Genomic DNA, 27,978 nt, shown 5'->3' with positions numbered 1-27,978 from the left:
GGGCAGAAAGATACGGACATTGGACTGGAAGGTCGCTGGTTCGATTCCTCGCGGTGACAATACAACATACCAGCCAGCACCCTAATCTGTTCCAATGTCCAAAGAGCACTCTCCCTACCTCCACTGTCTAAGTGCCCCTGAGCAAGGCACCTCACTCCCCCAACATCTGCTCCCCGGGCGCTGTGCATGGCTGCCCACTCCTCTGTGTGTCCTGCGATGTTCACCAGATGGGGCAGAAGACAAACTACCCTACTCTGCATGTCGTGTGATTATGCATGTGTTTTGGGGTATTTGTTCCACAATAACTACTTTACAATTGGACTCGGATCCATTTCTTCCTGGCCACAAGAAGGCCAGAAGTGCCGCCTCATAGCCTGAAGTGGTCCACATCTGTGTGTTACCCGGGACACAAAACGTTGTTCACGTTTAGAGCATTATTTTGAAAGGTAGGACAGGAAGTCACTCCTCGTATCATGTATGGCTTAACCCCGGGCTGCAGCGCTGTGTCGGTGGTACCGGAGGACCCGGAGCGCTGGATTCAAGTGTGGGAGCAGACTGTCGGCAGCTCGGACCCTCTCTCCTCCTCAGGTAGGAAGCGTTCACCTCTCCCACCGACCTGTCCGTGGTTTCTCCCCCTTCAGCCCGTGCGTTCCCCGCGCGCTGCCTCCTGCTCCGAGCTCCGCTGTGGATGTGGCGTCTGAAACGCTGAGACTCGGTTTGCTCCGCGAGAAGCGACTCACAAAAAGCTCCACGTGAATCCTCCGGTGACCTGTCTGGGCACGGAGGAGGCGGCAACAAGTAGAGACACACACACACGGACACACACACACACGGGAAGAGGCTACCGACACCTGTCTGGTAACACTGTGTGTATTCGCGAGGAGCTCTGGGGTTGTTCAGATCACAGGACTCTCGTGTGTAAGTAGCTAGCTAACCGTAGGCTAACTAGTTAACTAGCTGGAGCAGACACAAGCTGCAGACCTGGTTAAAGTACTGCTCATTCAGTTTGATTTGACTTCTTGACAAACTCAGGTCACACTTGAATCTTCCCTGCACCGTGTGTCACACTCACTAGAGTCTACACTTAAATTCGGCATTCAAATTAAGTGTAAAGGGCATTAATAACAATAATAATCAATAATTAATGTTTAATAGACTAACTATTAACCCCTCCACGTAAAATGACATTAACAAAGTGAGACACTGTTAGTTGTTAATTCGTCTAAATGTGTATCTTCATGCATATTTTGTATTTGCATAGAAACCAAGCTGCACTCTCTTTATTCATGACAAATACAAGACACGTTATTGATATATTTATCTACTGATAAGTAATCCTGGCTTATGTTTTGACTGGAGTTCTGTGCATCCTGAAGCTCAGTGTGTGTGTGTCTGCAGCCACTGAATTGGGCAGACGTGTTGGAGTAGTTCTGCCTGTAGAGTCAGTTTGCTGCACCTCAGTCAGACGCAGGCCGAGCAGGGAGGGTTTCTAGACAGCCTAATGCTAGGGTTCACTGTGTAGGGCTGCATTTACTGCACTTAAGAGTGTGTCCCTCCTCTGGTTTCCAGCCTTGCACTGACTAGTCACAGTTGTGTATGACTTGTGGGTTTGGGAAATTGGTACAGACTGTACATGTCTTGCTGTACGTATGTGCCACTGGAAAGAGCACAGGAGCCATGTGTAACACTTAGAATGCATGTGGAAATTTGAACCAACAGTTGTGTTTTCCTTTTATTTCCCTTTTTAATTTACACCACAACTCATATAAAAGCTCTTAGCTTAATGAAATCTGAGCAGAGACAGACTGGAGTTCTTACCTTCACAGTTGGATAAAACCTTAAATAGACATGGTATATGTGTAGGGGCTGCATATTGTTGATAACTGGTATGATCTTAATATATAGTCTAGTGACAGTTTGACGACGTCGTATTTGGTTGTAGTTTCTTAGCCGTCAACAATTTCTCTTGGAACAGGCAGACTCATTATATTGTCCAGCGATAGTACACAGTAACAACACAGCCACTCAGGGAGGTCAATGGAGTTTTGAAATGTACAACAGGAGACGGAGGATCGAACTGATATTGGCTTGAAGCAGCAAAGGGGCTTTGGGAAAGGTACACCACTAGTACTTCTAATATTATTGGCTCTTGAGATGTATCGGATTTCAGATTATGATGAAATCAAGAAGTATAAGAGCATCAGAGGGTCAGTTAAAGACACTTGATTGTAACATTAAATAGAATCCATTGATACATTAATAATATGTATCCAAGGCTAGCATTAAACTCTTAACGTCATACAGCAGGATGCACGTTTTCAATTACAGCTGCAGGGCTCTGCATTTCCCCTGAACTCAACCATGCATTTTCATTGCGTTTGCAGTACTTCTCAGGAATCTAATTTGTGTGTGTGAACACCTCAGATTCTTGCAGTGATCCAGTTTCTCAGGTCTGCTGCCATCTCTTTGTTGAGGTGTTGAAATAATAAATTCCTTGTTTCTGCTGGTTGAGCAGATGTTTAGCAGACATTGTCAAACACTAGGCAAAGATACTGCACGAGGTGAAAGGACCATGTGCGGGCCGCTGTCTCAGAAACTAGAGAAAGTTGCTCAATAGTTTGCATTCAAAATTTCACTCTATCTCCTATTATAACTATGAAAATCTGAATTTCATTCTGTATTTAAATATTCAAATGCCAGACTTTGAAAAGTCTGCAAGGACAGTAGATAGTATTTCAATTAATCATTTCTTTTAATATAGAAGTTAAAGACAGCTGCTTATCACAAGCACCAGTTCTTTTTACTTATTGTATTCAACAAAACAATTTTAGATTATTATTTTGTAATGATATACAATTTTATATAAAATGTTCTATTCCAATAGTCAACTAACTGTTTGTTTCTTGGCAGCTGGAATGGGCCGGGGTCTGGATGGCTGACAGACAGGGTTGTGGACCAATCACATGATAAGATGCTGGCTCGCAACCGCTTCCTCCTCCTGGTGGTGGTGGGCGGGGCAGCGCTGGCCGTCATCAGCCTGAGCCTTCAGTTCTGTAAGTGCACTTTTATTTGTGCTTGTGCTAAACTCAACTACTTCACTTATCTATTCTCTCTGGTGCCTTGGCCTAGTGCTAGGGTTAAGGGTGAGAAACAATCATGTGCCGGTGAACTTCTTTTTGCAGGTGTACTCGTGTTCACATACACATTTCCTCTAATTGATTTTCCATTCCAGAGACTGCATTCATATTGAAACAAAGAAGAATCCCCCAAAGACTTCCTGTAATATTCAGCACCATCTGCTGTGGAATGCTTAGGTGTACACAATCATGTCTTTTCCCCATTGAGCCATTGTTTGGCCCCTCCTGTATAGGTTTGGTCTAGACAGCGTTTCCCTCACAGCCCCAGTGAATGCAAGGAAACCACCTCTCAGTAATAGATACTGTGTCCCCTTCACTGGAGCTGATTTGCAAGTCTTACAGATCTGATTTGAAAAACACTGGCATGACTCGCATAAGTCATGCTCTTGCACACACGCTGGATTAAAGTGGAAAGTATTTTGGACAGCATCTTAGCCAGAAGTTCCTGAGCTGTCCTTGATCTAATTTTTTTTTTTTATAATGTATTGTTCCCTCAAAAGGTGTTTCAGTGTAAGCTATTTTCAATGGCTCACTATCACAAAACCACTCTCATCTCCTCTTCAGCAATCTTCTTCTTTTTTAAAACGCTTGAAGCAAAGTCCTTCACAGGTCTATTTTTACAAACCCGCCCCCACCTGCACCAGCAAGGCTCCATACTGGACCCAACCAGGTACATGCAATTATCTCCAAGTCAAATCTGGATATGACCCTTGAGCCAACCTGTCAGTGTCACCCATTATTTCATACAAATGCTACAAACGCAGTCACAAACATTAAATGGGCTATGGCCTCCTTGTCCTCCTATTTTGGTGGTTGAAATGTGTTCTTATGCTCAGTTGTCACAACACCTGGCCTCCTGCAGCTGTCAGTGTGTTTCAGCCTAGCTCGCAGCTATAAAAAAGGTAATACTCTGGGGGACTTCCTACATGTAGCGAAGCCACTGAGAATGTACTTCCTCTATATTGATTTTCTAGCTAGTTAGCTGTTGGTAGTTATTTTGAGCAGAGGTGAGGGGGTCAAAGGTTGTTACATTGGCTTTCACAATAAAACAAATCCTTGTGGCTGACTAAGATTCATATGGTTTTCGCTTGATATTTATTGATATAACTTCATAGGTGATTTCTTAATCAAGGGAAACTGTTTCTTGCAGGTACATGCTCTTTCAAAACTGGCCTCCCTTTATTTTTTTCGATAAGTCCTACAGTCGGAGTAAAGCTGCAGCCATCATTTATTCATCACACAAAGAGAAGGATTTGAGCCATTATCCAGTAGACGCACAGGATAAAAGCATGTGGGATTTGTCCTCATGTTTAATATATGGACAGATTCTGTTTTTGTTCTTCCTTTCCGCTATTGCTCTCTCTCTCTAAATCATTTTATGTTGTCTGCTCTCTATTCTGGTCTTCTCTCTCACCCCCTTCCTGCGCTTAAAAAAGCTCATCCATGTGTTTATGTTTGTTGAGCATTACCATGAGGGACTGAGTGACGGATGATGATCAGTGGTGCAGCGAATGATCTCTCTGGCTCCTGGCAGCTGCAAAGTAAAACGTGGATGGCTGCGACGGGTGCGATTACTGTGCTGATTGACACACGGGGGACGTCCAGGGAGAAAGTGACGACAGTGAGAGGACCACTGCAGTAGTGGGAATTAAAACACAGGGAAAATGAGCTATTTTATATTCTGGTAGTCAAAGGAAAGATGAGTCAGCCTGATGGGAGTTGATTGCGTGGGTAGATTCAGAGTGAGAGGGGAATATGATGGGAGGATATGAACAGAGAAAAAGAAAGGCATTGCCTTGAGGAGTGAGAGAGGTGAAGACAAAGAGATTGAATGAAACAAATATGATTTGGCATGTTTGGAAGAGAAGACATAATAAAGGGATCACTTGAGGCCCATGCATTCTTTAAATGAAAAGCTGTTTGAACGTATGACAGTTAAACAGGCGTGACATTTCATCACCAAATTTTTGTAACTGTTCCAAAACAACAATCTACTAGTAAGTGTTAAATAGGCAGAGTTCCAAGCACTTAGCAGATAATTTCCCCCCCACATTCCTCACATACCTGTTTCCTACAATGTCTGCACTCACTGTTGAACTTGACTGACCACCTTGTGATGCCAGTGACAGAGATAGTCTGTTTTCTGAGAAGATTTGGCAATATAATATAAATCTGGATATTGGATACTCTTTTGAGCAACACAGTGACAGATACGCACTAAAAGACAATGCTTAACCCTGTGGCAGAAAGGGCTGCATACTGAAAAAACTGCTCAAATACCATAGAGTGTGGGGAAATGCCTTGTCATATATAGTATCAAATTTGATAAACGCTCTGAATGGCAAGCAAGGTTTTTTTCTTAGGATAACTTGAGCCCATTAAATCTATTTTACACTTTTTTTTACATGAAAAGGACTGATTAAAATAGCAAATTAATAAGAAACAACATTTGTGACTTAGTGAGTAAGCTGATATAGATGGTGTGTGTGTGGAATGTGTGGGGGGTACTATTACCTGCATAAAATCAAGTCAATATAAATGTTTTACAGTGTCTTATTAGTATTTCCTTTCCTGGTCTCCGGGTTGTAATGTCCCAGTGGTGAAAAATACCTAGGCAAGGCATCTTTCTATATGATAACTTTGTATTGTGAATGTTAATGCACTGTATCTTGTTTGTGACCAATGTGTAGTTGCTGAGTATCTTGCAGTACTAAAAAAAGTGTGTTCGCCAGACAGGTGTAGAAATCCAAGAGAAGTAGTATTGAGAGTAGAAACTGATACTACAAAACAAACTGTGAAGGGAAAGATATTATAGATGAACATCAGACTGTGAATCATGTTGTGTTTATCTAATGTGGAGCGATCAGCTGACAAACACTCGGTTCTGCTTTCTGTATGAGCTATAGGGTATGAGCTTATCCTGTGCCAGATCGTTTTGGGGGATGCCTCCGCATACATTTGGTAAACATTAGGGTACAAGGCAGGTCATCAGTCTATCATAGCAGAAACACACTGACACACAACGTGGTTGCTGGAACACCTTACATTTTTCACATTGATCAAACAAACTGTTGTGTGTTTGCCAATGTTGTAAAGCTGTCACATGAATTCTGGTGAGGCTCAAACGACTGACCTTCCCTCTGGTGGACAGTGCAGTCTATTGGTGATATGATGAAGAAGCAGACCAATATTAGGATTTCATTCCAGTAGATAGAAGTGGGTTGACAATAAGGCATCCTTCCACCGAGTTTTGTGGTAATCTATCCACTAATTTTATAATCCTGCACATTATCAAGCACTTAAACACAGACCAAAATTACTGTACACTTACAAAAATTGGCTCCTGAACCCACTTTGAGGATGAATCCTGCTTCAACATAGCATCATTTCAGCTCCTAAACAAAAACATCCCACTTGTAATGCATGTCAGCAAGCCGGTATTATTTAAAGAAAATAGAGAAGAGTCAAAAAACGAATAGAGAAAACTGCAGCCGCCTTGCTCCTTTAATGTCATATGACATGGTGAAATTCAGCAGCACCAGCTAAAGTCAGACCGTCATGCATCACATTAAGTCAGAGTTGTACAGCAACAGATGTATTCAAAGAGCTTGTTTCCTGTGTTTGAGCTGTTGATGTGTCATACTGGTTAATAAGGTGCTCGGAAGCAGGTCTCCCTCTGGCGGGTGTGTTTTGCATTATTAATGCAAAACACACCCGCCATGGGATTCTCTTCCAAATGCTGTTAGTCATCACTAATAATTTCCCCACATTAGTCCATGCAGAGCTAATGATTCAGTCTGACACTCACCAAAACTACCCAATGGATGAATGAGCTTACCTTTCAACTCAGCTGGGATCAGTCAGTGTGAACATGTAACAAATTAAATAATAAGCATCGGAGTGATGCATATCATTTGCGCACATTTAACCCTGCTTTCACAATGTCTAAATAAACGTATTTATATTGTCATGATAATAATAATTTTCTGAATTCATATATTGACATCATGGATATCTACCATATGATCACTCACTTTTTTTTTACATGTCTATGGTCCAATAGGATGCAGTGATTCCGCAAAAAATACATTTCTGAGCTATACATGACGTGATTTTCTGACTTAACTGACTGGGCTGGATCGGTCGCCCTCCAACCAGAATGTCGGCGGCTCGAATCCCAGCCCATGCCAAATGGCCCCTCATAGATGTTCAATGCAGTCCATCCTATGAGTTATTTTTGCACACGCAGTTTTGTGAAGCTATCCATATTAGGACTTTGCATTGACTTCTATTCATTGTGGACGGCCCAAAAAAAAAGGTTATTCCTAACCTTAACCTAACCACAATTCACATCGAATACTAACAACAGTAACCTCAGCTGCACTTTAAAATTAAGTTTGACCTAATGAGGACCAGAATTTGGTCCCCATGAGGTCAGGGTTTATGCTGGAAAAGGTCCTAAAGAGCTAACAAAAACATGTACACAAATGCGTATAACACCCAGACACACAAACAGGGACAAAAACAAAACCCTGCCATTGTGTGGAGTAAATCTATAATATTAAATCGAAAACGATTATCGCATCCCATTCTGTATGAGTCGAAACTTCCTATTAGAGGATTCAGATCAACATTGGGGGTCATCAGGAGTGTATCAGTACTTAGCTTTGGCTGTATTAGTGAGCATCAGTGCTTAATTAAATGTGCCATGGAGGATCTTAATCTCTATTTAGATAAGATTAGTGTCCATGCAGATTGTTTATAAAGCCACATACTTTATTTTGATTTGTGTGCTTCTATTTGTGTACATCTGATTTAAAAAGCCAGGATGTAGGTTGTTCTATATGATGAACTGCTTTAAGTAGCCATGTCCATCTTACACACTCAGCAGTTAGTCTGTGTCAATATTTGTTCCAATGGCTTCCAGTGCTACCAGTTCACATCACTGTGGAGTCAGGTAGTATAAGTGGGGACGCACATTTTAAGTTAAGGCCAAACCACATTGAGTGAGTAGCTGTTCACCCCCTAATGACTGTGGTGCTATAGACGACACACATTAGTTTGTGTGCATTTTTTAGGCAGAGCACTCTCATTGCCTTCAGGTAGAAGTCAAGCTGCTTAGTGATGATTTCACACCAACAAACAGGTGAAAGAATTACAAGGTTTGGTGTGTTTAGCTCCGGGTTTGTACATACACACATTAACACTGCCTATTCACTGAAGAGATTTATGGTCTTTCTCATGTCGAATTAAATTGTCCACTTTGTTGAAAGCGCTCTCAGACAGCCTCCTGCTGGGTTCTAGATTTCATGTGGCAGATGGAAAGCTGGAAACATATTCTGAAGTCTTATTACTCCAGCCAAATTTAGTGTGGGTGTATGAACTTGTGTGTGTGTGCCACAGTATGCTCTGTGTGCCAGTGCTGTGTATGCACTTGGTAGTGTTGGGCAGCCACTTACAAAAGCTCCATTGTGTAGGCGACTGGGACTGAACTGGCCTCTGAAAGTTTGGTTAGTTCAGGCAGCGTGTGGGTGCGTGTGTGTGTGTGAGGGGGTGGCAGTGAAACGGGCACACAGCAGTAAGGGGGACAGGTTATGGTAATGAATGAGCTCCAGTGTGTGTGTTGCTAGACCTCAAGCTACAGAGCCATCGTCAAAATGGTCTCTGCCGTCGCTGCACACCTTTTCCTCTTCCTCGTCAGTGGTGAGTTTTTTGCAGAAATCTACATTTAAAAAATCTAAACTGTTTTTAATCTAAGACTAAACAGCTTGCTTAGTAATAGCAACAGCATTTACAGGTAATTAACTTGAAAGATAACTTGATACAGAACATTTGTCTGAGCATTGGCATGTGGGACTCTCGATATAGTTGTGTTCTGCCCAGTTGATCCGGATTGAAGCTTTAAACATTCACTGCTCTTATTGGTTTTTATATGATGCTTTGCTGCCCCGAGTTTATCAGCTGATTCTAGTTTCCGAGCTTACTCTTTTAACAGCAAAGTCCTTAATTTCCCCTCAAGATTGTTTGCATAAAAGTTGGTCATGTATCACCACAGTAAAACTTAATTTGATTTTGTAGAAGTTTTATGTTTACAGTTTTTTTGTCTTCAGCTATATGGTAGCTGATGGTTTGATAGTATAATTTATTTGGGTGCATTTCTAGTTATTTATACACAATTTATTTCAATGATTTGAAATTGTTTGGGGCTATGAAATTCCAGAGCATTCTGACGATGCCTATCACAGTTGTCTAAAGCACAAGGGGACATTGTGAATTTGGGTAGTAGATGATTGGTTGGACAAAACATGGAAAGATATTTAATGTACTAACATGCAATACAAAGGAAAAAAGCAAATCCCCCACTGGGGAAGCTGAAAGTATATAAATCATTTATCACTTGAATGTTTACAGTTCAGGTTAGTCTGTTAATTTTTTATATAAGCTGACCTGAAACTGATACTGAATATATCAGCACACAGTGTTCCGGTCAGGAGAGGCAACATGGCTGCGACTGTTCAGGCAGAGATGTGCCGTCAGAACGGATTTGGGAATGCTTTGCCAAAGGGGCATCTGGGTTCAACTTGTCTTTCTTCAAAGATGGATATTTGTGAATGGACCTTCAAGTTCCCACAACACCTCTACCCCCATTGGACCATTTCTCTGAGGGGTCACAGGTCACTGTTGTCCAGGCAACACACTGGTAACAGTGAGGAGTTTGAGGGAATAGAGCTGTTGACATGGAGATGAACTACGGCTGCACTGGTTTACCTCATTTTGAGCACTCTGCCACTGCCTGGTCAGTTGGCTTTTTTGAATATTCGTGTTCCAAACTATGAATTACCCTGTGAATCGATCTTGGATCCGGGCCTTTACCAGTTTTTAGGTAATTAACACCATCAGTTGCAAAAATGACTCTTCTTTCATTTTAGCAGCAGTTTTGCTCCAAGGACAACAGTGTTGATCCGCCAGTTTTTTTTACCATATCCTGAACACTTATGAATGGATTGCCCGGAAATCTGGTACAGATATCCACGGTGTCCAGAAGATGAAGCCAAATGATCAAGAGGATTCTCAGATTTTATAAAAAATTTCACTTGAATTAATTGGATTGTCATGAAATGTAAAGGTAATGTAATCAGGTCACTTAATGATATGAACCAACATCTGCAAAACTAATGACATCAGCCTGTGCTTTGTGCCAATATATTAGCATGCTGAATAATATATAATAAATATTAGGCCTGTCGAATATAACTCTAACCCTATTGTGGTTTGTCAGGAGGCGTGTTACTGATTGATTGGGTTAAGGCTTGGGTGCCTAATACAAAAGAGCCAATCATCAATAGATGGGCTGGCTTTTTGTTGCACACCTTAGTGTTTTTTCCCTCTGTTTTCTGAATTTGTATCAGTTGTCCTTCTCTTTATTCCATTGCATCTTCTTTATACCTCTTTCTCCTCTTTTAATCTCTTTTTCTCAAGTGAACCTGATCCCCATCACCCCCATAGTGGAGGAGCAACCCTTCCAGTCTGAAGATGGAGGCCATGGGGTGGCTCTGGGGAAGAGTAGAAAGAGGGTGTTCCCGGTGCCTCACACCCAGGAACCCAGCCCTATATCTGAGGCTTATGGCTACTGCAACACCCCCAACCACACCGAACAGGCCTGGGAGGGTGAGACTGGCACACTGACCCACTCAAACCAGGCAGCCATAGTCAATGAACTTAGTTAATCAAGTTAATTCTTTCCAATTTGGCTGCATCACTATTTCAGAGCATTAAAAACAGATTTGGACGAACTCTGTCACTGCTAGAAACTGATGACTTAATGGATAACGCATAAATACTTAATATTGTAATAATGTCAGATTTAGTGTGTCAGTACGGGATGTGTTAATTGTACAAAAGTAATTTCCACTAGATTGCATCATCTATAAAGCTACAGTCTGCTCTATCTCTCTCCAGCATAGCAACATCAAAACCTGTTTGGTTTTTACTCCTCCACTGAAAAGTCATACAAATATATGCCTATAAACATATATGCAGTGGCATCTTAGAGTTAGATCCAGTAACTCACTGAAATGTCTCTGTCTCTCTCGAAAGTCCAGCCTCAGCATGCGATGTAAAACTCAGTATGGGATCTCACCGCATTAGTGTCATGTTAAGTCCATTCGACTCTGAAGTGCATCTTGGATCCCTGTGAATCTGGAAAACTAAAATCCTTTCCTCTGATCCTTCCCAGGATACATACGTAGGGATGTAACATTTAATGTCCCAGTGGATTTGAGTATCAAGCAATTACCAGTAACTGTGAGTGGGTGGAAGCATTGGAACTAATTGTCCACTTCCTCCTTCATGTATTCTTTAGCTGGGGCTTTGTGGATCTTTATTTTAGAGTTTTCTTTATCTTCACTTTCAGGGAAACTGAAGCAGGATGTTTGTTGTTGGGTGAAAACAGTTAAATCCAAACTAGATTTTTTTTGTTTTGTTTTACACACTAAGCTAACTGAATATATGGAAGGGGACTTAAAAGAGAACAAAAGGAGCTTACTGTCACTCTTCTTTTATCTACCATTGGAACCACTACACTATGACTACATAGACTCCTACCTTTGAGTTATCTCTAGCACGTTCTTTTAATCAACCAGTGTAATATGGATTTTATAATGATGCTGATGAAAGTCTCCTCACAGGTCACAGTCCTGCCGACTACAAGCTGCTGTCTGTCCAGGTGATGATTCGCCATGGAGACCGTTACCCACTCTACTATATCCCCAAGACCAAGCGACCAGCCATCGACTGCACCCTGTCCCCCAGCAGGTACACACATAGTTCCACCAAGAATCTGATAACGCACTAAATGTCACAATTTCAGAATGAGTATGTCATGGTCATATTTTCTGAAGTGGATGAATATGTGGTGAAAGGAATCTTTTGAGGCTGTTTACTTGTAAATCTGAAACCATGGAAGGGACTGGGTGTTTTGAGAATTATGTGCAAATTGTTGAATTGGTATAAAAATTATTCCATGATATCAAATAGCACCAAGGTAAACATTGCAAATGTGAAAATACCAGCAATACAGAAATACTATACCTTACAATATAATGTAATCTATCACCCTGCAGTAAAGCTTATCTTGCTCAGTTTGAGGGACGTGTCAGAAACTAATTTATACAAAATTTGTTATTGTAACCAATTTCACATGATGCAATTTAGCTACAATTACTCTTGAAGCTTTGAAGCTGAACAATATAAATGTAAATAAACTTAAAAACTGCAAACAAAGGCAAATGTTTTCGAAAATACTATGAAAAGAAGACATTAGAAGAGTTGACAATAACATCGACGAGCAAAAAACGTTGTGTGAATATACGTGCGCTGGAGCAAATCTGATTTACTTTCACAATTCATTGATTCTGCAGTCTCTTCATGTGTCAGCGACAGCGGGTACATTTGTTTTACTACATCTGTTCTGCTGTGCTTTCGTTCAGATGGATACGCACACATAAACATGGTCTTTTGACACAGAGTTGGCGATTTAGTCAACATCCTCACTGAGCAGAGCAGAACTGTTACTACAGCAGAAAGTCTAGAAAAGGCACAAATGCTTGATTTACAATTGTTTTCTCATTTTATTCATTATGCTGTATTTTGTCAGCTTTAACTTTTTCTGTTAGACTTTTTTTGCTGGTAGCCACCGTCTCTTCTCATTGGTTCTGCTGCCCATTAGGGGCTTGATGAGCCGGGTTGCTTCAGCACCTCAGCTTCAGAAATCTGAAATCAGCACTTTTGCACTTGGTGTGAATACATTACCTTAAATTTATGTTGACTCTGCATGTGGATAACAAATTATAAATCCAGAAAATGTGGTTTGGTCAGATGGTTTTGACACGTGCGCCCACACACTCCAGGATGATTTATTTACACCATGTGGTCATTAAATTCCCTGCGGCCTCACTTCTTTTTATTGGGGGGGTTGTGTACCTGAGTTCAGACTGAGCCAACGACTTAACTTCGCACGAGGCTTTCACTTCAGTCTCATCAGCTTTGCACATCTGGACAAGGACAGGCACGCTGTAATCTTACGAGTTGGCACAGGCAGCTGCGTTTCAGATTGATAGGATGCAGTTGATCTGTCATGTTCATTTGATTATTAGATATTTTCAATACCTTTGGTCTTTGAACTGAAGCAGAAAGTGGGTCATCCTTCACAAAAGCCTCTTAGTATGGAGGTCGGATGCTTTCATTGCTGACTTTTACATTTTGTTGTTTGTACTTACTGAGAAAGTTAAAGTAAATGGCGGAGATGACCTTTACCATCTAATCCTCTTGAGGTCTTTATGCACTGTAGCTTCTAGCTTTGTTATTCAACTCCCAAATATAATATACTGTGTGTCATGAATAGTCATGCTGCACACTTATTGCTCTGTCGCAGTAGTAAGATGTTAAATTAGATCCAGAACACATTAGTTGACAATGTGGTGCCTGTTGCACTTCCAGTATACTATACCTGCCTCTCAAGCTACATCCACACTATTACTGTTGCTACGTTAACAACTACAACCACAAAACTCCTGCGTTGTCAAACCCCTAAAATAGTGAAGTTTGGAAATGCTGCTGGCCCAGTTTTAGTTTGAAACGATGATCCATTCAGCCTCATTTGCTTCCTGATTGATTCAGTCATTACTCTACTACCAGCGCCACCACATTGTTTTTTACCAAGCAAAGAAACCTGTGTTCTTAATTTTCCACATTGTTGTTTCTAGTCAGTCGTATTTTCTGTAAGTCAGCCCACTGTGAGTAGACAATCTACTTCCTGTTTACTCAAGCGCGCACTTAAACGGTTACGTGATACACGTATGTGTGAAAAGCCACATGTCACACACAGAGACACAATGTTATGTGTATTGGTCATTGTGTCTTTGTGTGAAAGGTAACAATAGAACAGCCAGCATCTATAACACCCTGATTCTCAATGAGGAAACAGAAAGCAGAGACAGACAATATCTAGATACTATCATTCATGTTGGCAGGTCTGTACTTGAGATGAATGATAATAGGCTGATGTTTACTATGCATTTGGTTTGAATGTTTTCTTCCATGTGCTGGGGTTTGTTCTATTTAGCCGAGTTTTGCCAATCCAAGCCTCCAGGACATGTGTTTCCACTTAAGCGTCACAGCAGGGGGCAGTCGCTCTGTGCCAGTGGGGTCCTGGTAACCTGCGCCGGTCTCCTCTCAGTCTGTACGGCTGCGTACTGTATGTGCTCTGCCAGTGATGAGAGCAACTTCAGTTTTAAAAGTCTCTCTGTGTTCAGGTCTCAGTGATTTTAGATCTTTCTATCTGAATTTGTGTGATTAAAGGCAACATTAGTGTTTACTAATGCTTTCAGATGCTAAATGTGTTTGTCAGCAGATTAGTAGAGCTTCATTAGCAGCGTTATCCCACAGTACAAACAAGACTAATGAACCAGATGCAAATATGTTCTGCACCGTTTGGTCTGTTGATCAGTTGAGAATCTTTGAGTGAGGAATACAACGATACCATGTGAGACAGGCTCTTACTGTGGTTTGTGACCCGCATACGTCCAACATGTCATCAGGGTACACAACTTAACATGACTGTGCGTCGCACTGGAAAAACTAATTCTGACAAATCGCCCCATGATAGAAAAAAACCTATGTTGTGTTATTTAGCTCTCTGCTATTAGCACTTAACACAGAGTTCATCTGACTGATAAGCTTATTATTTGTTCAGCAGGTTTTTAATCATAATCAAAGTACTGGACAATTGAAATATTATCATCGATGAATTATCAGGGACCAGAGTTGTTACAATTCATCTTGTGGGGCACATGAATGTGTGGCAGTTCATTCAGTGGCTCACCATTTCACTCAAAATCCCAGATGTGAACCTCACAACAACAAAAGAGTCTCAATCTATTATCATAAAAATAGTTTAAAGATGAATTCACTAGGCAGCGCTAGACGAAAATCAAAGGGTCATCAAGGTCTTTAGGGTTCATCTTATGGAGGCTATTATCTGAACCAAATTCCAACGTCACATCACAAGCACCTTTGGCATCTTTATGCCTCAAATATATATATTTTTTAATAGCTTATATTATTTGTTCATATACTTAGTCACATCTTGAACAAATTAACTTGCATTAATATGTCTGTGTGGTTTATCAATACTCTGCATGTCTACACACTAGCCAGTAACAGCATTTTTAGACAGGGAGAACTTCAGAATATATGCATTGTTTCCCATGTGATGTTCAAACTAGTTAAGATGTTAACCATCCTGCTCACTCTGTCGAAGAATGTCAATAACACGTTCAAATATCTGCCATACACTGAATCGTGAGCTGACAATACACAGGCTTTGTACACGTGATATCCTGTATCTGATAATCACCAGCCCTTCAACTGAGCAGTAAACTGTGCTGGAACCTGGTGTGACCCCAGAGTGGAAAACTCCACCATGTGGCTTTTTAATGGGGGAAAAGAATTCCACATCTTTTATTCATTATTCATCAAGAATGTTTTTATATTGGAAGAGAATCCATTATTGCACAGTTCAGAATTATAAGCAAGATTTAAGCTGTTCATGTCCACAGCGCACTGAACACTTTACATTTACGGTCACATCCGGCTTCAAGTGCCTCAAAACAAATCCCTCATCTTCGTCCAGACTCCAGATGTTCTGTCTGAACTTTGGCCTATTTACTTTTCATCTACATGACATCATGTCCCACAATCGCTCTTCTCCTCCTTTCTCTTTCTGTTCGAGATGAGCAGTTTTGTGTTTTTTTTACTAGCACTTTTTTGTCCTTTAATACAGTTTAAATTATGTCAGATGAAAGAAAGCTGGAAACATGTTTATACCCCTCAAATCCCTTACATATGCATTAGAAAACTTGTCTCCCTGAGACACCACAGGGAGGCTGTGTGGGTTCAGCACACAGTTAAAGTGTGTTTCTGGATTATATGTGGGTTAGATGTGCTCATGTTGGAGGCAGATGGAACATTAAATTACTGTTTCAAATGTCTGTGTCCTGGTAATAATGTGGGTACTTCTCTTTTTATGTAGACCAGGGTGTAATTACAGGGATCTCATTGAGCATATGCCCTGGGCTGGACCCTTACAGAGCGTTTAGTGTGTGTGTGTGTGTGTGTGTGTGTGTGTGTGTGTGTGTGTGTGTGTGTGTGTGTGTGTGTGTGTGTGTGTGTGTGTGTGTGTGTGTGTGTGTGTGTGTGTGTGTGTGTGTGTGTGTGTGTGTGTGTGTGTGTGTGTGTGTGTGTGTGTGTGTGTGTGTGTGAGTGCCTGCCTGCCTGCCTGCCTGTGTGTGTGCTGGCACCAGCTTCCTGACCCACTGTCTCCGTCTGCGGTTAACTGAGCTCTCTCTCCAGCAGGCCACATCTCCTCTCTTTCCCCTTCTTCTTTTCCTTTCTCCCTCAGTTTAGAGTGCACCATCACATCCTATTCTGTTTTATTCATTTCGTTAATTTATCTCAACTCTGTTTCCTCATCTCTCAATCCCCTCCTCACTAATCTCTCTCCCTAACCTATTCAGTGATATTAATCCCTGCTTAATGTAATTGGGATCTGTAATCTTTGGTTAGCAACAATCAGCTGTATAGACAGCCCGGCTGGCTCTTTGTCCATCGCAGTCCCCGTCCACTGACATCCCGTCTCCCAGTGTAATCCAGATTGTTCCCCACTCCCCTCAGCAAACTCATCTGCTGACGACAGAACAGAGTAGAGCAGAGCACCTAATTTCACTTCACCACTCCCATGTGTTCATGTGGTTTTAGTCTGATAATGCAGAGAGAGGATAGAGGGGGATGACAGATGCTGATGCAAACCGACATGAAAAGGAAACCATGTCCTTGAAATAGAAAATCTAGGCTTATATCTTCACATGAGCTCTGAAATCAGAGTTGGTCTTTAAAGGCTCAATTTAAGAAAAATAACAACATAGCAAAAAAATATATACATATTCCATAATAATGTATTGATTTATGGGTAATGACAGAGGGTTGTGTTTTTAATACCGTCTTGCTGAACCACTTTATGTTCACTATGGAAACTGTGTGTGTGTGTGTGTGTGTGTGTGTGTGTGTGTGTGTGTGTGTGTGTGTGTGTGTGTGTGTGTGTGTGTGTGTGTGTGTGTGTGTGTGTGTGTGTGTGTGTGTGTGTGTGTGTGTGTGTGTGTGCGCACATGCGTATGCTTCTGTTAATCTGAGTGATCTGGTGCTGCTCTCGCAGATTTGTTATATTAAACTGTAATCTTCAATCATCTCTAATCTATGAGATCACTGACTGCTCCTCTTGCTGCCCTCAACCCTGGGTGGGATTGTGTGTGTGTGTGTGTGTGGGTGTGTGTGTGGGTGTGTGTGTGTGTCCAAATTCTTTCATCTTTTTTTTTGTATCTCTATACTGTATCTCCCATATTCCCACCCACACATATTGAACACGTGTTGTAGCTCAGCTGTGTTAGAGAGACCCCTGGTGGCGGATATTGGGAGTTACATACCGAACCCAGAGGTCTCATTCTAAACATAATATTATTTTTTTGTATATTGAAAAAACATGAGCACTGTCTCTTTACTGATATTGGCCCCCAAGTTTTATTCTGAATTTGGATGATGAAGGGAACTCAAGGCCAGTCCCATTATGTGGTTCTTACTTCTGGTTGTCCCTCTCCTCTCTTAGGCAGCCATCCCACCCGATGCTGAACGCCTTCATCAGCCACATGGGCCAAGGAAGCCGAGGCCACTGGGAATCATCTCTGGGCTCTGCTCCCCGTCTGCCCAAACACAGTGTCTGTGAGATGGGAGAACTCACACAGACAGGTAGGGATGGAAGGTCTCATCCCCACAAGATCTTATCTACTCTCTTGAACCAAAACTGTAATTATTGACCAGTATTTCACGTTTATTTCTGGGCTGCCCCCTGACAGTCAAAGAGTGGAATTATCAGTCTGAGACCCCTCAGTCGACTGAGACTCTTCAAGTCCAGCATTCAGTGTGCTGTGTACTTTTAGGAAAATGTCGGTCCTCAGAAAGAGCTGCAGAGTGAGCACTCTTCCACCACGTCAAGTCAATCATCACGGCCCTCCCGATAATTGTGTTTGATATTTAGGCAAAACCACAACAGCCAATGCGAGGGACAGAGAGAGCAGCTAGCATGCTACTGTTGATATTTTAAGTAGTTTAAATGTCACCGGAAGGATAGATAACCCGTCGACCGTGTTTCTCTCACTATTTCCTCATCCAGCCTCGTTTGCCCTTCTGCATACATTGGAGCAGGTAGTGGCTCAAAGCCAGCCTCCTTTTTCTTTACGTTGGCTTTCCCCTGAGGTCACTTGAGAGACGTGATCTTAATATCCTGTAATTTGTGATGTGCCATTATTTTCTAATCTTGGGTTGTTGGGATGTTTACGATTATAGAGGTAAATTCTCCTTATGTTCATGATGCGACTCGACTTTAAAATAGTTTAGGTTTTTAGAACTCCTGTTCCCTGAGCCCAGCTTCAGAGTCTTGTGTTTTGTAAATTATTATTGTTGGTAGAATCAGTTCACCTCATAATGATACATCTTTCTATCAGCTGAATTGTCAACTAAATGTCTTGTTTCTTATAAGAATTAGTCACATATAAATATATATTGAAAAAAGATCAGCTTTCATTTTGTCCCTGTCCTATTCCAGGTGTGGTGCAGCACCTACAGAATGGGCAGCTCCTCCATCAAGCCTACAAGCACCACAATCTTCTCCCCTCCAATTGGACGCCTCGCCAGTTGTGGGTGGAGACCACAGGTAAGAGCCGGACCCTCCAGAGCGGACTGGCCTTCCTCTATGGCTTCCTCCCGGATTTTGATTGGACGAAGCTGACCATGCGTCACCAGTGGAGCACGTTGTTCTGCAGCTCGGCCTGTGACTGCCCCGCGAGGAACAGATACCTCGAGGAGGAGCAGAGGCGGCAGTATCGTCTGCGGGTGGCCGATACCGAGCTGGAGAGGAATTACGCCGACATGGCGCGGACTTTGGGTCTGCCTACCCGCCAGCTCAGAGCTGCTAACCCTATAGACTCCCTGCTGTGCCACCTGTGCCACGGCCTGTCTTTCCCATGTGTTCGCGTGGCGGAGAGCGGCAGTGGTGGATGTCTGACAATGGCACAGTTTGCTGTGATCCGTCGGCAGCAGTTAGATGATGAGGTGGATCGGAGAAGAGTGGGGCTGTACCGTAAATATGCCATCCTGGCTATGTACCCCTACCTGAACCGAACGGCTGCCAAGATGGAGCGTGTTGCCAAGAGCAGCGAGGCTGGAAGACAGCCTCGAGCAGGCGGCGAGGAGGTCTTCACTGTCTCCTCAGCTCATGACGTCACCATGGCGCCGCTGCTGAGCGCCCTCGGCCTGGAGGAGGCCAGGTTCCCACGTTTCGCAGCCAGAGTGGTGTTTGAACTGTGGAAGAGTCCCCCAGCAATGCAAGGGCAGCTGAAAAAGAAAGCTGGCAAAGCAAAAGATGGGGAACTGTTCATCCGGGTGCTGTACAACGGCGAGGATGTAACATTTCATACCACCTTCTGTCGCTCCCACAACCCTCATGCCGGCCAGCCCCTCTGCCCTCTGAAGAAATTCCTGTCTTTTGTCAAGAGAGACATGTTCAGTATTTTCAACGCCACTACCTACCAAGGCGCCTGCTACAGACGCCCCGGTTGACAGATGGACAGATTTACAAGAGGGTGAAAGAGAAAGGATGATGCGTGGGCAGATGGATGTACTTTTCTGTTTTCCACTTTTGAAGATGGTGCACTTTTAGGCTGCTCACAGTGTCTTAACTTTCCAAATATTTTGAAATGTAGTCTTTTAACATTTTAGTGTTCAGTACTGAACATTTCCTGCTCAGAGGTCTTCAGATTCTACCATTTCTACAAACTTTAAGAAATACTTTTTTGAATCTTTTAAATATTCTCGAGCAAATCTCCGAGAGATAAACAGTTCAAGGGGAGTTGTGCTTGGGGCTGTGCGATACGACCAAAATCTCCAATCCAGACATAACAACATAACAATTCATATTATTACTCGTAATACCATTTCTTGACTGTGTATATTAGGTAGATGTCATCACAGATGTTAAGTTACAACATCAGCTATTCTCTCCATCCATCTTTATGATTTATTTAGTAAGTCTTTCAGTTTAGGGTTTGTTTAAATAATAATAATAATAATAACGTCTACATAATGTTGATGATTCATGAATCTTATGAAGGTTCTGAAAAAGGTTAGTGGCTTTGTCGTGGGGACAATTCTGCGTCATCATTTGAGAACGGTTCTCTGTTCCATGTCTGATTCCTCACACCTTGTCCACGTCCATGATCCAGAGGTCACAACTACTCTTTTAGGTTTGAGCTCCTTTTTTTTAATTCTTGGCTGGTCGAAGTCCTCCTCCTCCTCCTGTCCACAATCACCCCACTCTGCGTCATGATCCCTCTCCTCCGTGTTTGTTTTTGTTGCCTTTGTTCAGATTTCCTGCCCGCATCCGTGTAGTTCAAACAAAATTGAGCATAATATAATATGATAGATGTTTTTCTCATGTCACACAGTATTTATCGTCACATCGCACAGCCTAGTCGTACAGCACTTAGCCACTTTATTCCTACATTCCATAATACCATGGAATTGTAAAGGTATTCCCAAACGCCTGCAAGAAATAAGGGAATAACCAAGCTGGAAATACTATGCTGTAAAAAAACATTTTTTGGAAATATTTTATGATATAATAATCTTTTCAATGAAAATAAATGTTTGGCTAATTTGGGCCAAATTACTTAGTGTTACTGACTTCTTTGATACTTTATTTGTCAATTTAGTATTTCTTTGAGTATTAATTTTCATTGCAGTAGCTGTCTTCATAACAGTATTGTTTATTTCTTTCACTCATTGATATGGATATTTTTTCCTAACTTTCTTCAAATTGGTTACGGTACTGTCACATGATCAGTGTTTTTTCGTACATTAATTTGCTGCTGCAGAACATTTGTCTTATGATATTTTTGATAGAACTGTTCACATTCCGATGTGGTTGTTTGTTGGGTACTAAATCTAATCCTGATCCACGGTTATTTTCTACCGTAAAGCACATACAGTCAAATAAATACGTATGTCTTTATTGTATATGTTACAGAAGTCTTTTTTTATCAATTGTGATTGGTTTGCTGGTGACAGTTCATGCCTGTTTGGTATGTACCTATGTCATGACTGCTCCCAAATGTCAAGTGAAGCTAAAGTTTCAACCGCCACCTGGTGGCTGGCTGCGGTATAGATAGTTAACCCTGAGTAAACCCCATCTTCGCCTTGAAGTGAAGGGGACATGGACCAAACAAAATATTTTTCTGAATACACCGTATGTTGTAAGCAGGATAGTTGAGCTTAATTTCAAGATTGTGCGAGGAAGTGGATACATGTTGTCCATCTAAGGGCTCGGTGGCCAAGTGGTAAGGCGTTGGTCTCGTAAACCAAAGATCATGGGTTCAATTCCCATCCGGGCCTTGAAACATGAAGTTCGATATCCTTAAATGTCAACTCTAGCTTTAGCAATTTGAATATTTGTCACAATAGAGTATATGCACTGACTTGCACCTGGACTTGCACTTGCAAACTGACTTTGGTCCATGTCCCCTTCACCCCATGTTTCTGGCCAGAGTTTATCTTCTATGGAGAGGCGGTGGACTAGTGGCAGAAACTTGGACTATGGGTTCGACTCCACGGAGAAACAACAAAAAGACCAACTTCGATTGATCCGTCCAAAAATCCAAGAGGATTCTCCCTAACCTGTCGCTCACTGCTCTGTGTTTCCTGCACCAGATGGGTCAAAAGCAGAGGTTAAATTTCCCTACCTGCATGCAATTTGTGTGTGCATGTGTTTGGGACAAATAAATGCATCTTAATCTTAATCTTTAGTTACAGTCTGTGCTGTACTGCAGTGACTTCAAAAAGTTTCTACTTTCATTCCATTTTTTACTTTGTTGTTGATATAATTTAGCTGAAAGATAAAAATTTACAAAATATAAGTGTATATAAACTATTGTGTTAATTATGTCGAATCTTTTCACAAAGATGCTCCAGACTGTGACTGCCGCATGCTTTAAGTCACTGTCACTGTCATTATCAGGTCACATGTACTCTGGAGCAGGTTTTCTTCTCTGTATCTGGTCGTATTCATCCTTCTCTTGATTCTGACCAGTCTCCCTGTCCCTGCTGCTGATAACCACCTCCATACTGTGATGCTTCCATATATGATGTTTGTTTTGGTGTTTCCAAACTCACATCCAAATCTTCCATTTCACAATTATAATTTAGCCCTGAGAACTCACGGAGCTGTGCAAACTGTTTTATACCAGATCTGTGCCTAGACAGTTTTATTGCTCAGAGTTCATCAGACTTCATGACAGTCTTTTTGTCCTGAAATGTGTTGATTGTGGGACCTTACACAGATACATGTCTAATTTCAGTTTGTCTCAGGTAGAGTCCAGTCACATTAAAGTTACATCTCAAGGATGATTCCAGCAAAGAGGACGAACCTGAACTAACTTGAGTGAAACTACAAAGCGTCTGAACTCCATTGTTGATGAGAGATTATAGTTTTGATTGTTAATGATTTTGTATTTGAAATATTTTCAGCTAAATTACTAAAATTAAATATTTGTGTGTAATATGTGTGTTATCAATATTACCTCCACCCAGACGTTTTAACCTAGCCTGGATGCCAGATTAACTTAGCCCCGCCCACAACATTTGAGGTCGGGAAGTTCGGTCCGGCATCGCTCCGTTGGGGAGAAACTGCCCGAACAGAAGCTGTTCGGACCAATCAGAATGTCAGGGTGGGCTTTACACGATGATGGACAGATGATCAACAGTAACGTAATCAACCACGTCACCAAAGAGTGCTTGGGTTGAATTCGTTTTCAACAAACATGCCTGCCGCTGGAGAGCTGAGATGTGTAGATGCTGCCATTGAGTCTGTTTTAGAAAACATCGACACCACATTCATTTTGAAAGAGGAACAGAGAAACGCGATCAAGGCATTTGTAGATCGAAAATATGTTTTTGCCGTAATTTCTACGGGATTCAGAAAAAGTTTAATTTATCAGCTGGCCCCGATGGTCGCAAAGAAGATGGGACACAATTAAAGCCCAGTGGTCATTGTGGTTTCTCCTTTGGTCGCACTCATGGAGGACCAAGTGAAAGAGGCGACCGAAATGGGCATCACGGAGATGCCACTCGGCATGCACAGCGAGGTGGACATTACCAGTGGTCGTTGCCAGCTCCTTTTCGGTAGCCCGGAATCCTGGCTGCTGAACAAGAAGTGGAGGGACGTGCTAGGCTGTGATGGTTTTTAAGCCAACGTAATAGGTATCGTCATGGATGAAGTTCATCTAACTTACAAACGGTAAAAGAAAGTCTTGACTCTCTGACTTAATTCATATCACGACATTGTAAACATAGTATCATGGGTGTCGATGTAAGTTCGCTAACTCAGACTTAGTACAATCATAACGTTAGTCTTCTTCTACTTCTTCCAGCGTGCGTGCAGTTGAGTTCTGTTGATAACAACTATGCATCGCTTTACATACAGTGCCTTGCATAAGTATTCACCCCCTTTGGACTTTTCTACATTTTGTCATGGTATGACCACAGATTAAAATTTATTTCATCGTGAGTTTATGTAATGGACCAACACAAAATAGTGCATCATTTGGAAGTGGGGGGAAATATTACATGGATTTCACAATTATTTACAAATAAAAATCTGAAAAGTGTTGAGTGCATATGTATTCACCCCCTTTACTGTGAAACCCCTAACAAAGATCTGGTGCGACCAATTGCATTCACAAGTCACATTTGCAAGTCACATAATTAGTAAATAGGGTCCACCTGTCTGCAATTTAATCTCAGTATAAATACACCTGTTCTGTGACGGACTCAGAGTTTGTTGGAGATCATTACTGAACAAACAGCATCATGAAGACCAAGGAGCTCACCAAACAGGTCAGGGATAAAGTTGTGGAGAAATATGAAGCAGGGTTAGGTTATAAAAAAATATCCAGAGCTTTGAACATCTCTCTGAGCACCATAAAATCCATCATAAGAAAATGGAAAGAATATGGCACAACCGCAAACCTACCAAGAGGAGGCCGTCCACCCAAACTGAAGAGTCGGACAAGGAGAAAATGAATCAGAGAAGCAACCAGGAGGCCCATGGTTACTCTGGAGGAGTTGCAGAGATCCACAGCTGAGGTGGGAGAATCTGTCCACAGGACAACTATTAGTCGTCTACTCCACAAATCTGGCCTTTATGGAAGAGTGGCAAGAAGAAAGCCATTATTGAAAGGGATCCATAAAAAATCCCGTTTGGAGTTTGCCAGAAGCCATGTGGGAGACACAGCAAACATGTGGAAGAAGGTGCTCTGGTCAGATGAGACCAAAATTGAACTTTTTGGCCTCAATGCAAAACGCTATGTGTGGCGAAAACCCAACACTGCCCATCACCCTGAGCACACCATCCCAACAGTGAAACATGGTGGTGGTAGCATCATGCTGTGGGGATGCTTCTCTTCAGCAGGTACAGGGAAACTGGTCAGAATAGAGGGAAAGATGGATGGAGCCAAATACAGGGAAATCCTTGAAGAAAATCTGATGCAGTCTGCAAAAGACTTGAGACTGGGGCGGAGGTTCATCTTCCAGCAGGACAATGACCCTAAACATACAGCCAGAGCTACAAAGGAATGGTTTGGATTAAAGAATGTTAATGTCTTAAAATGGCCCAGTCAAAGCCCAGACCTCAATCCAATAGAGAATCTATGGCAAGACTTGAAGATTGCGGTTCACAGATGGTCTCCATCCAATCTGACTGAGCTTCATCTTTTTTGCCAAGAAGAATGGACAAACCTTTCCATCTCTAGATGTGCAAAGCTGGTAGAGACATACCCCAAAAGACTTGCAGCTGTAATTGCAGCGAAAGGGGGTTCTACCAAGTATTGACACAGGGGGGTGAATACTTATGCACCCAACAGATGTCAACTTTTTTGTTCTCATTATTGTTTGTGTCACAATAAAATTTATTTTGCACCTCCAAAGTACTATGCATGTTTTGTTGATCAAACGGGAAAAAGTTTATTTAAGTCTATTTGAATTCCAGTTAGTAACAGTACATAATGGGAAAAAGTCCAAGGGGGGTGAATACTTATGCAAGGCACTGTACGTCACATACTACGTTGCTCTGATTGGTTGTAGGTCTATCCAATTGAGCGAAGAGGGATTTTTTTCCTGGTTCGGTTGAAACAAGCCCAATGGAGCGGTATCAGACTCATATTCGGACAAGAATTATGAGTATGACAACGTCAGGCTAGTTTTAGCCCCTTTTTCAGGGAATAAAATAACGACACTACGGAAGTAGGAAGGATGCATCATGTGCCAGAAAATAGCCCGATGAATTTGTATGTGAATTTGGACAAAGGGTGGGATCCAATCGATTTTATAATCACTTTCTTTTTTCCACATTGTCAGGGGCTAGATTCTGAAACTTGATGAAACGTGTAGAGGAATGATATTTTTGATTGTGTGAAGTTTGGAGATATGCACTCCACTATAATGACGAATGTTGCATTTTGAATGAATCTTTATGATATTTTTTATTGATACTGATGTTCCTATATGAAATATTAATATTTGTTAAATAGTTATTGACAGTAGCTGGCAGTTAAATGATAAGAGTAAAAGGTCAGTTTTAATAACAATTGATTTCACTAAATTACTATGGGAATACAAAGTAAATTACAGTAACCTCCAATCCATGCTTGTACACGAATATAAAGTAAAGTGCTGGTTATTTCCTCCTGGGTGTCTATAAATAACTCAACTCTGCAGGGAAATAACTGTTAGATTAACATCTCCTCTCAGTACCACTAGATGGCGTATAAGTTCCACAGAACTCACCAAACCCCAGTCTGGCCCATCTGCTCCCATCAGTTATCCATTTTGTCAACAGATGCAACAGGGGCACAGCACATAGTCAATACATTTATATAAATGTAAAGACCTTGAGTGCCTGTTCCCCCACCGCGAGACAAGTCGTGTGTCATCATCATTAGGAACATAATACAACGCTGACAAGATATCAATTGTACAAGTCATTTTCAAAAGTGCCTGGGCATACTCCGCCTGCCTTTTCCCTCTTAGAATCATCAGAATCAGGAGACTATTGACTGGAAAAATGCAATAACAAGAGTGAGTCGGGTAAATTACATTTGCAGTATATGGATGTTATATTTGTCCTGGCAGTTTACATCCATTTGCTAGTGAATAAAACGGGCACGCAATTGATGCCGGAGACAGATTAGAAATGTCATCTGCTCAGCCAGGAGATTTGTTATGCTATAAATCATGCAGGGTTGCCAGATTTCTGTAGGAAGTTGTGAATTGTATGAGTTTAAATTGCTTATAATGCACACTTGGATTACCAAAAGTCATAGATTTTCACAGAGTCTATGAATTTACTTGTTTGACATGAGCATCATGGAAATGATGTATGAAAAGATTTAAAACTCCAGGACCAGTGGATTTAAAATAGATTCTCCTTAGTTGCTGAGTTACACCCAAAACTTCAGGTCACCTCTCGGCCCCAAGGTTGAGGCCAACTGGACAAGTCCACACTTTCTCTGGTCTGCTCCAAATCTTCTCCCAGGCCAATTCCAGTGTTGTGCCGTGACGTCAGAGTGGTTAATGATAGGTACTAACCCTCCCTGTATGGTTTGATTCCGCCCCCCTTTGTCCCACTTTCTCCCACCAGGGCCCTGACATCCCTCCGCCACCCACGCCTCTGATGACATTCAGCCAGACCGAGGTGGAGCAGCAATTTCCTCACGGTGCAAACCGTTCAATCTTTGATGGTGTTATGCTGCCTCTGGCTTTGGTTTCTACACACCGGTGTCCCTCAGTGTGTGTCTGTGTGTGAGCAGAGGGGTAGTGACATATCAAGGTGAACACACTGGCTGTTTGTTGACGCAGCTTCGTACTTTACAGTGTTTGCTTTCATTTTGTCTGGCCGCGGAACCACGTCCACTTGACACAGTCTGGCCACAAAATCCCAGTTAAAGATTTCCGAACACACCCGATCTATCCGACATCAATAGCAGCAGCACAGTGGCTGAAGAAAACAGGCAGTATGTGTGTTGGATGGAGGGATGATGGGATGACAGACGACTGACGGCTCAGACAGTAGTTTCAGCGTGGTTGCGGTCGACGGCCAGTCGAAGCTAAGATGGAAGAGCGGGATAGGCTGCGGTCACGGTTCGACGTTAACCTCGTGGAAGCAGCCCCAGACTATTCTCCCTCCAAAACCACAGTTGTAGCCAGAGGTCGGAGGAAGCGAAGAGAGAGATTAGATTTCATGTTGTGAAGAGGTTTCGCATGAGGAACAACAGCAACAGGACTCAGGGTGAACGGAGGCCAAGTGTTGACCAGAGGAAGCAGCTCGGGTTCAGGCCCACGTCTCCATTACAACGAGTGCAGCTTCCCACCGGGGGTTATCCAAACTCTAATGCACGTTAATTAACATTCAACTCATTTCACTGCTTTGACATCATGTGAGAAACAGTCGGACACAAAGCACCTGGTCACAGCACTGCTTTAACAATGAGATTTTTTTTCATTTAACTAAATATGGCGACGCCTTTGAGCTAGTTCTGGCAGGCAACTCGAGCTGCACTGCACCAATCATGTTACATACATCATGTGACATACATCATGTGACATACCTCAATCTCCACAACCATCT

General features: G+C 42.1%; 1 protein-coding gene and 1 non-coding gene across 4 annotated transcripts; both read left to right on the top strand.

Annotated features, from left to right (window-relative positions):
* Positions 1-458: 458 nt before the first annotated feature.
* pxylp1 (2-phosphoxylose phosphatase 1) lies at positions 459-21,315 on the top strand. 3 transcript variants are annotated; one of them, XM_053423561.1, is made up of 6 exons: positions 459-588; positions 2,911-3,053; positions 10,617-10,805; positions 11,825-11,951; positions 17,854-17,993; positions 18,850-21,315. In XM_053423561.1, exons 2-6 carry the CDS (start codon positions 2,972-2,974, stop codon positions 19,860-19,862), a joined length of 1,551 nt encoding a protein of 516 aa, XP_053279536.1. In that variant the 5' UTR covers positions 459-588; positions 2,911-2,971; the 3' UTR covers positions 19,863-21,315. The 3 variants fall into 3 exon arrangements, with proteins under 3 accessions (XP_053279536.1, XP_053279537.1, XP_053279538.1); XM_053423562.1 differs by lacking the exon at positions 459-588 and adding an exon at positions 614-918; XM_053423563.1 differs by lacking the exons at positions 459-588; positions 2,911-3,053 and adding an exon at positions 8,402-8,840.
* A 305-nt stretch (positions 21,316-21,620) lies between these two features.
* On the top strand, positions 21,621-21,692 carry trnat-cgu (transfer RNA threonine (anticodon CGU)). Its single transcript has one exon. It is a non-coding gene; the product is annotated as a tRNA-Thr (tRNA).
* The last annotated feature ends 6,286 nt before the right edge of the window (positions 21,693-27,978 follow it).

This window comes from Pleuronectes platessa, chromosome 5, assembly GCF_947347685.1.
Source record: "Pleuronectes platessa chromosome 5, fPlePla1.1, whole genome shotgun sequence".
NCBI lineage: Eukaryota > Metazoa > Chordata > Actinopteri > Pleuronectiformes > Pleuronectidae > Pleuronectes > Pleuronectes platessa.
This window is presented reverse-complemented; position numbering and strand designations above follow the sequence as displayed.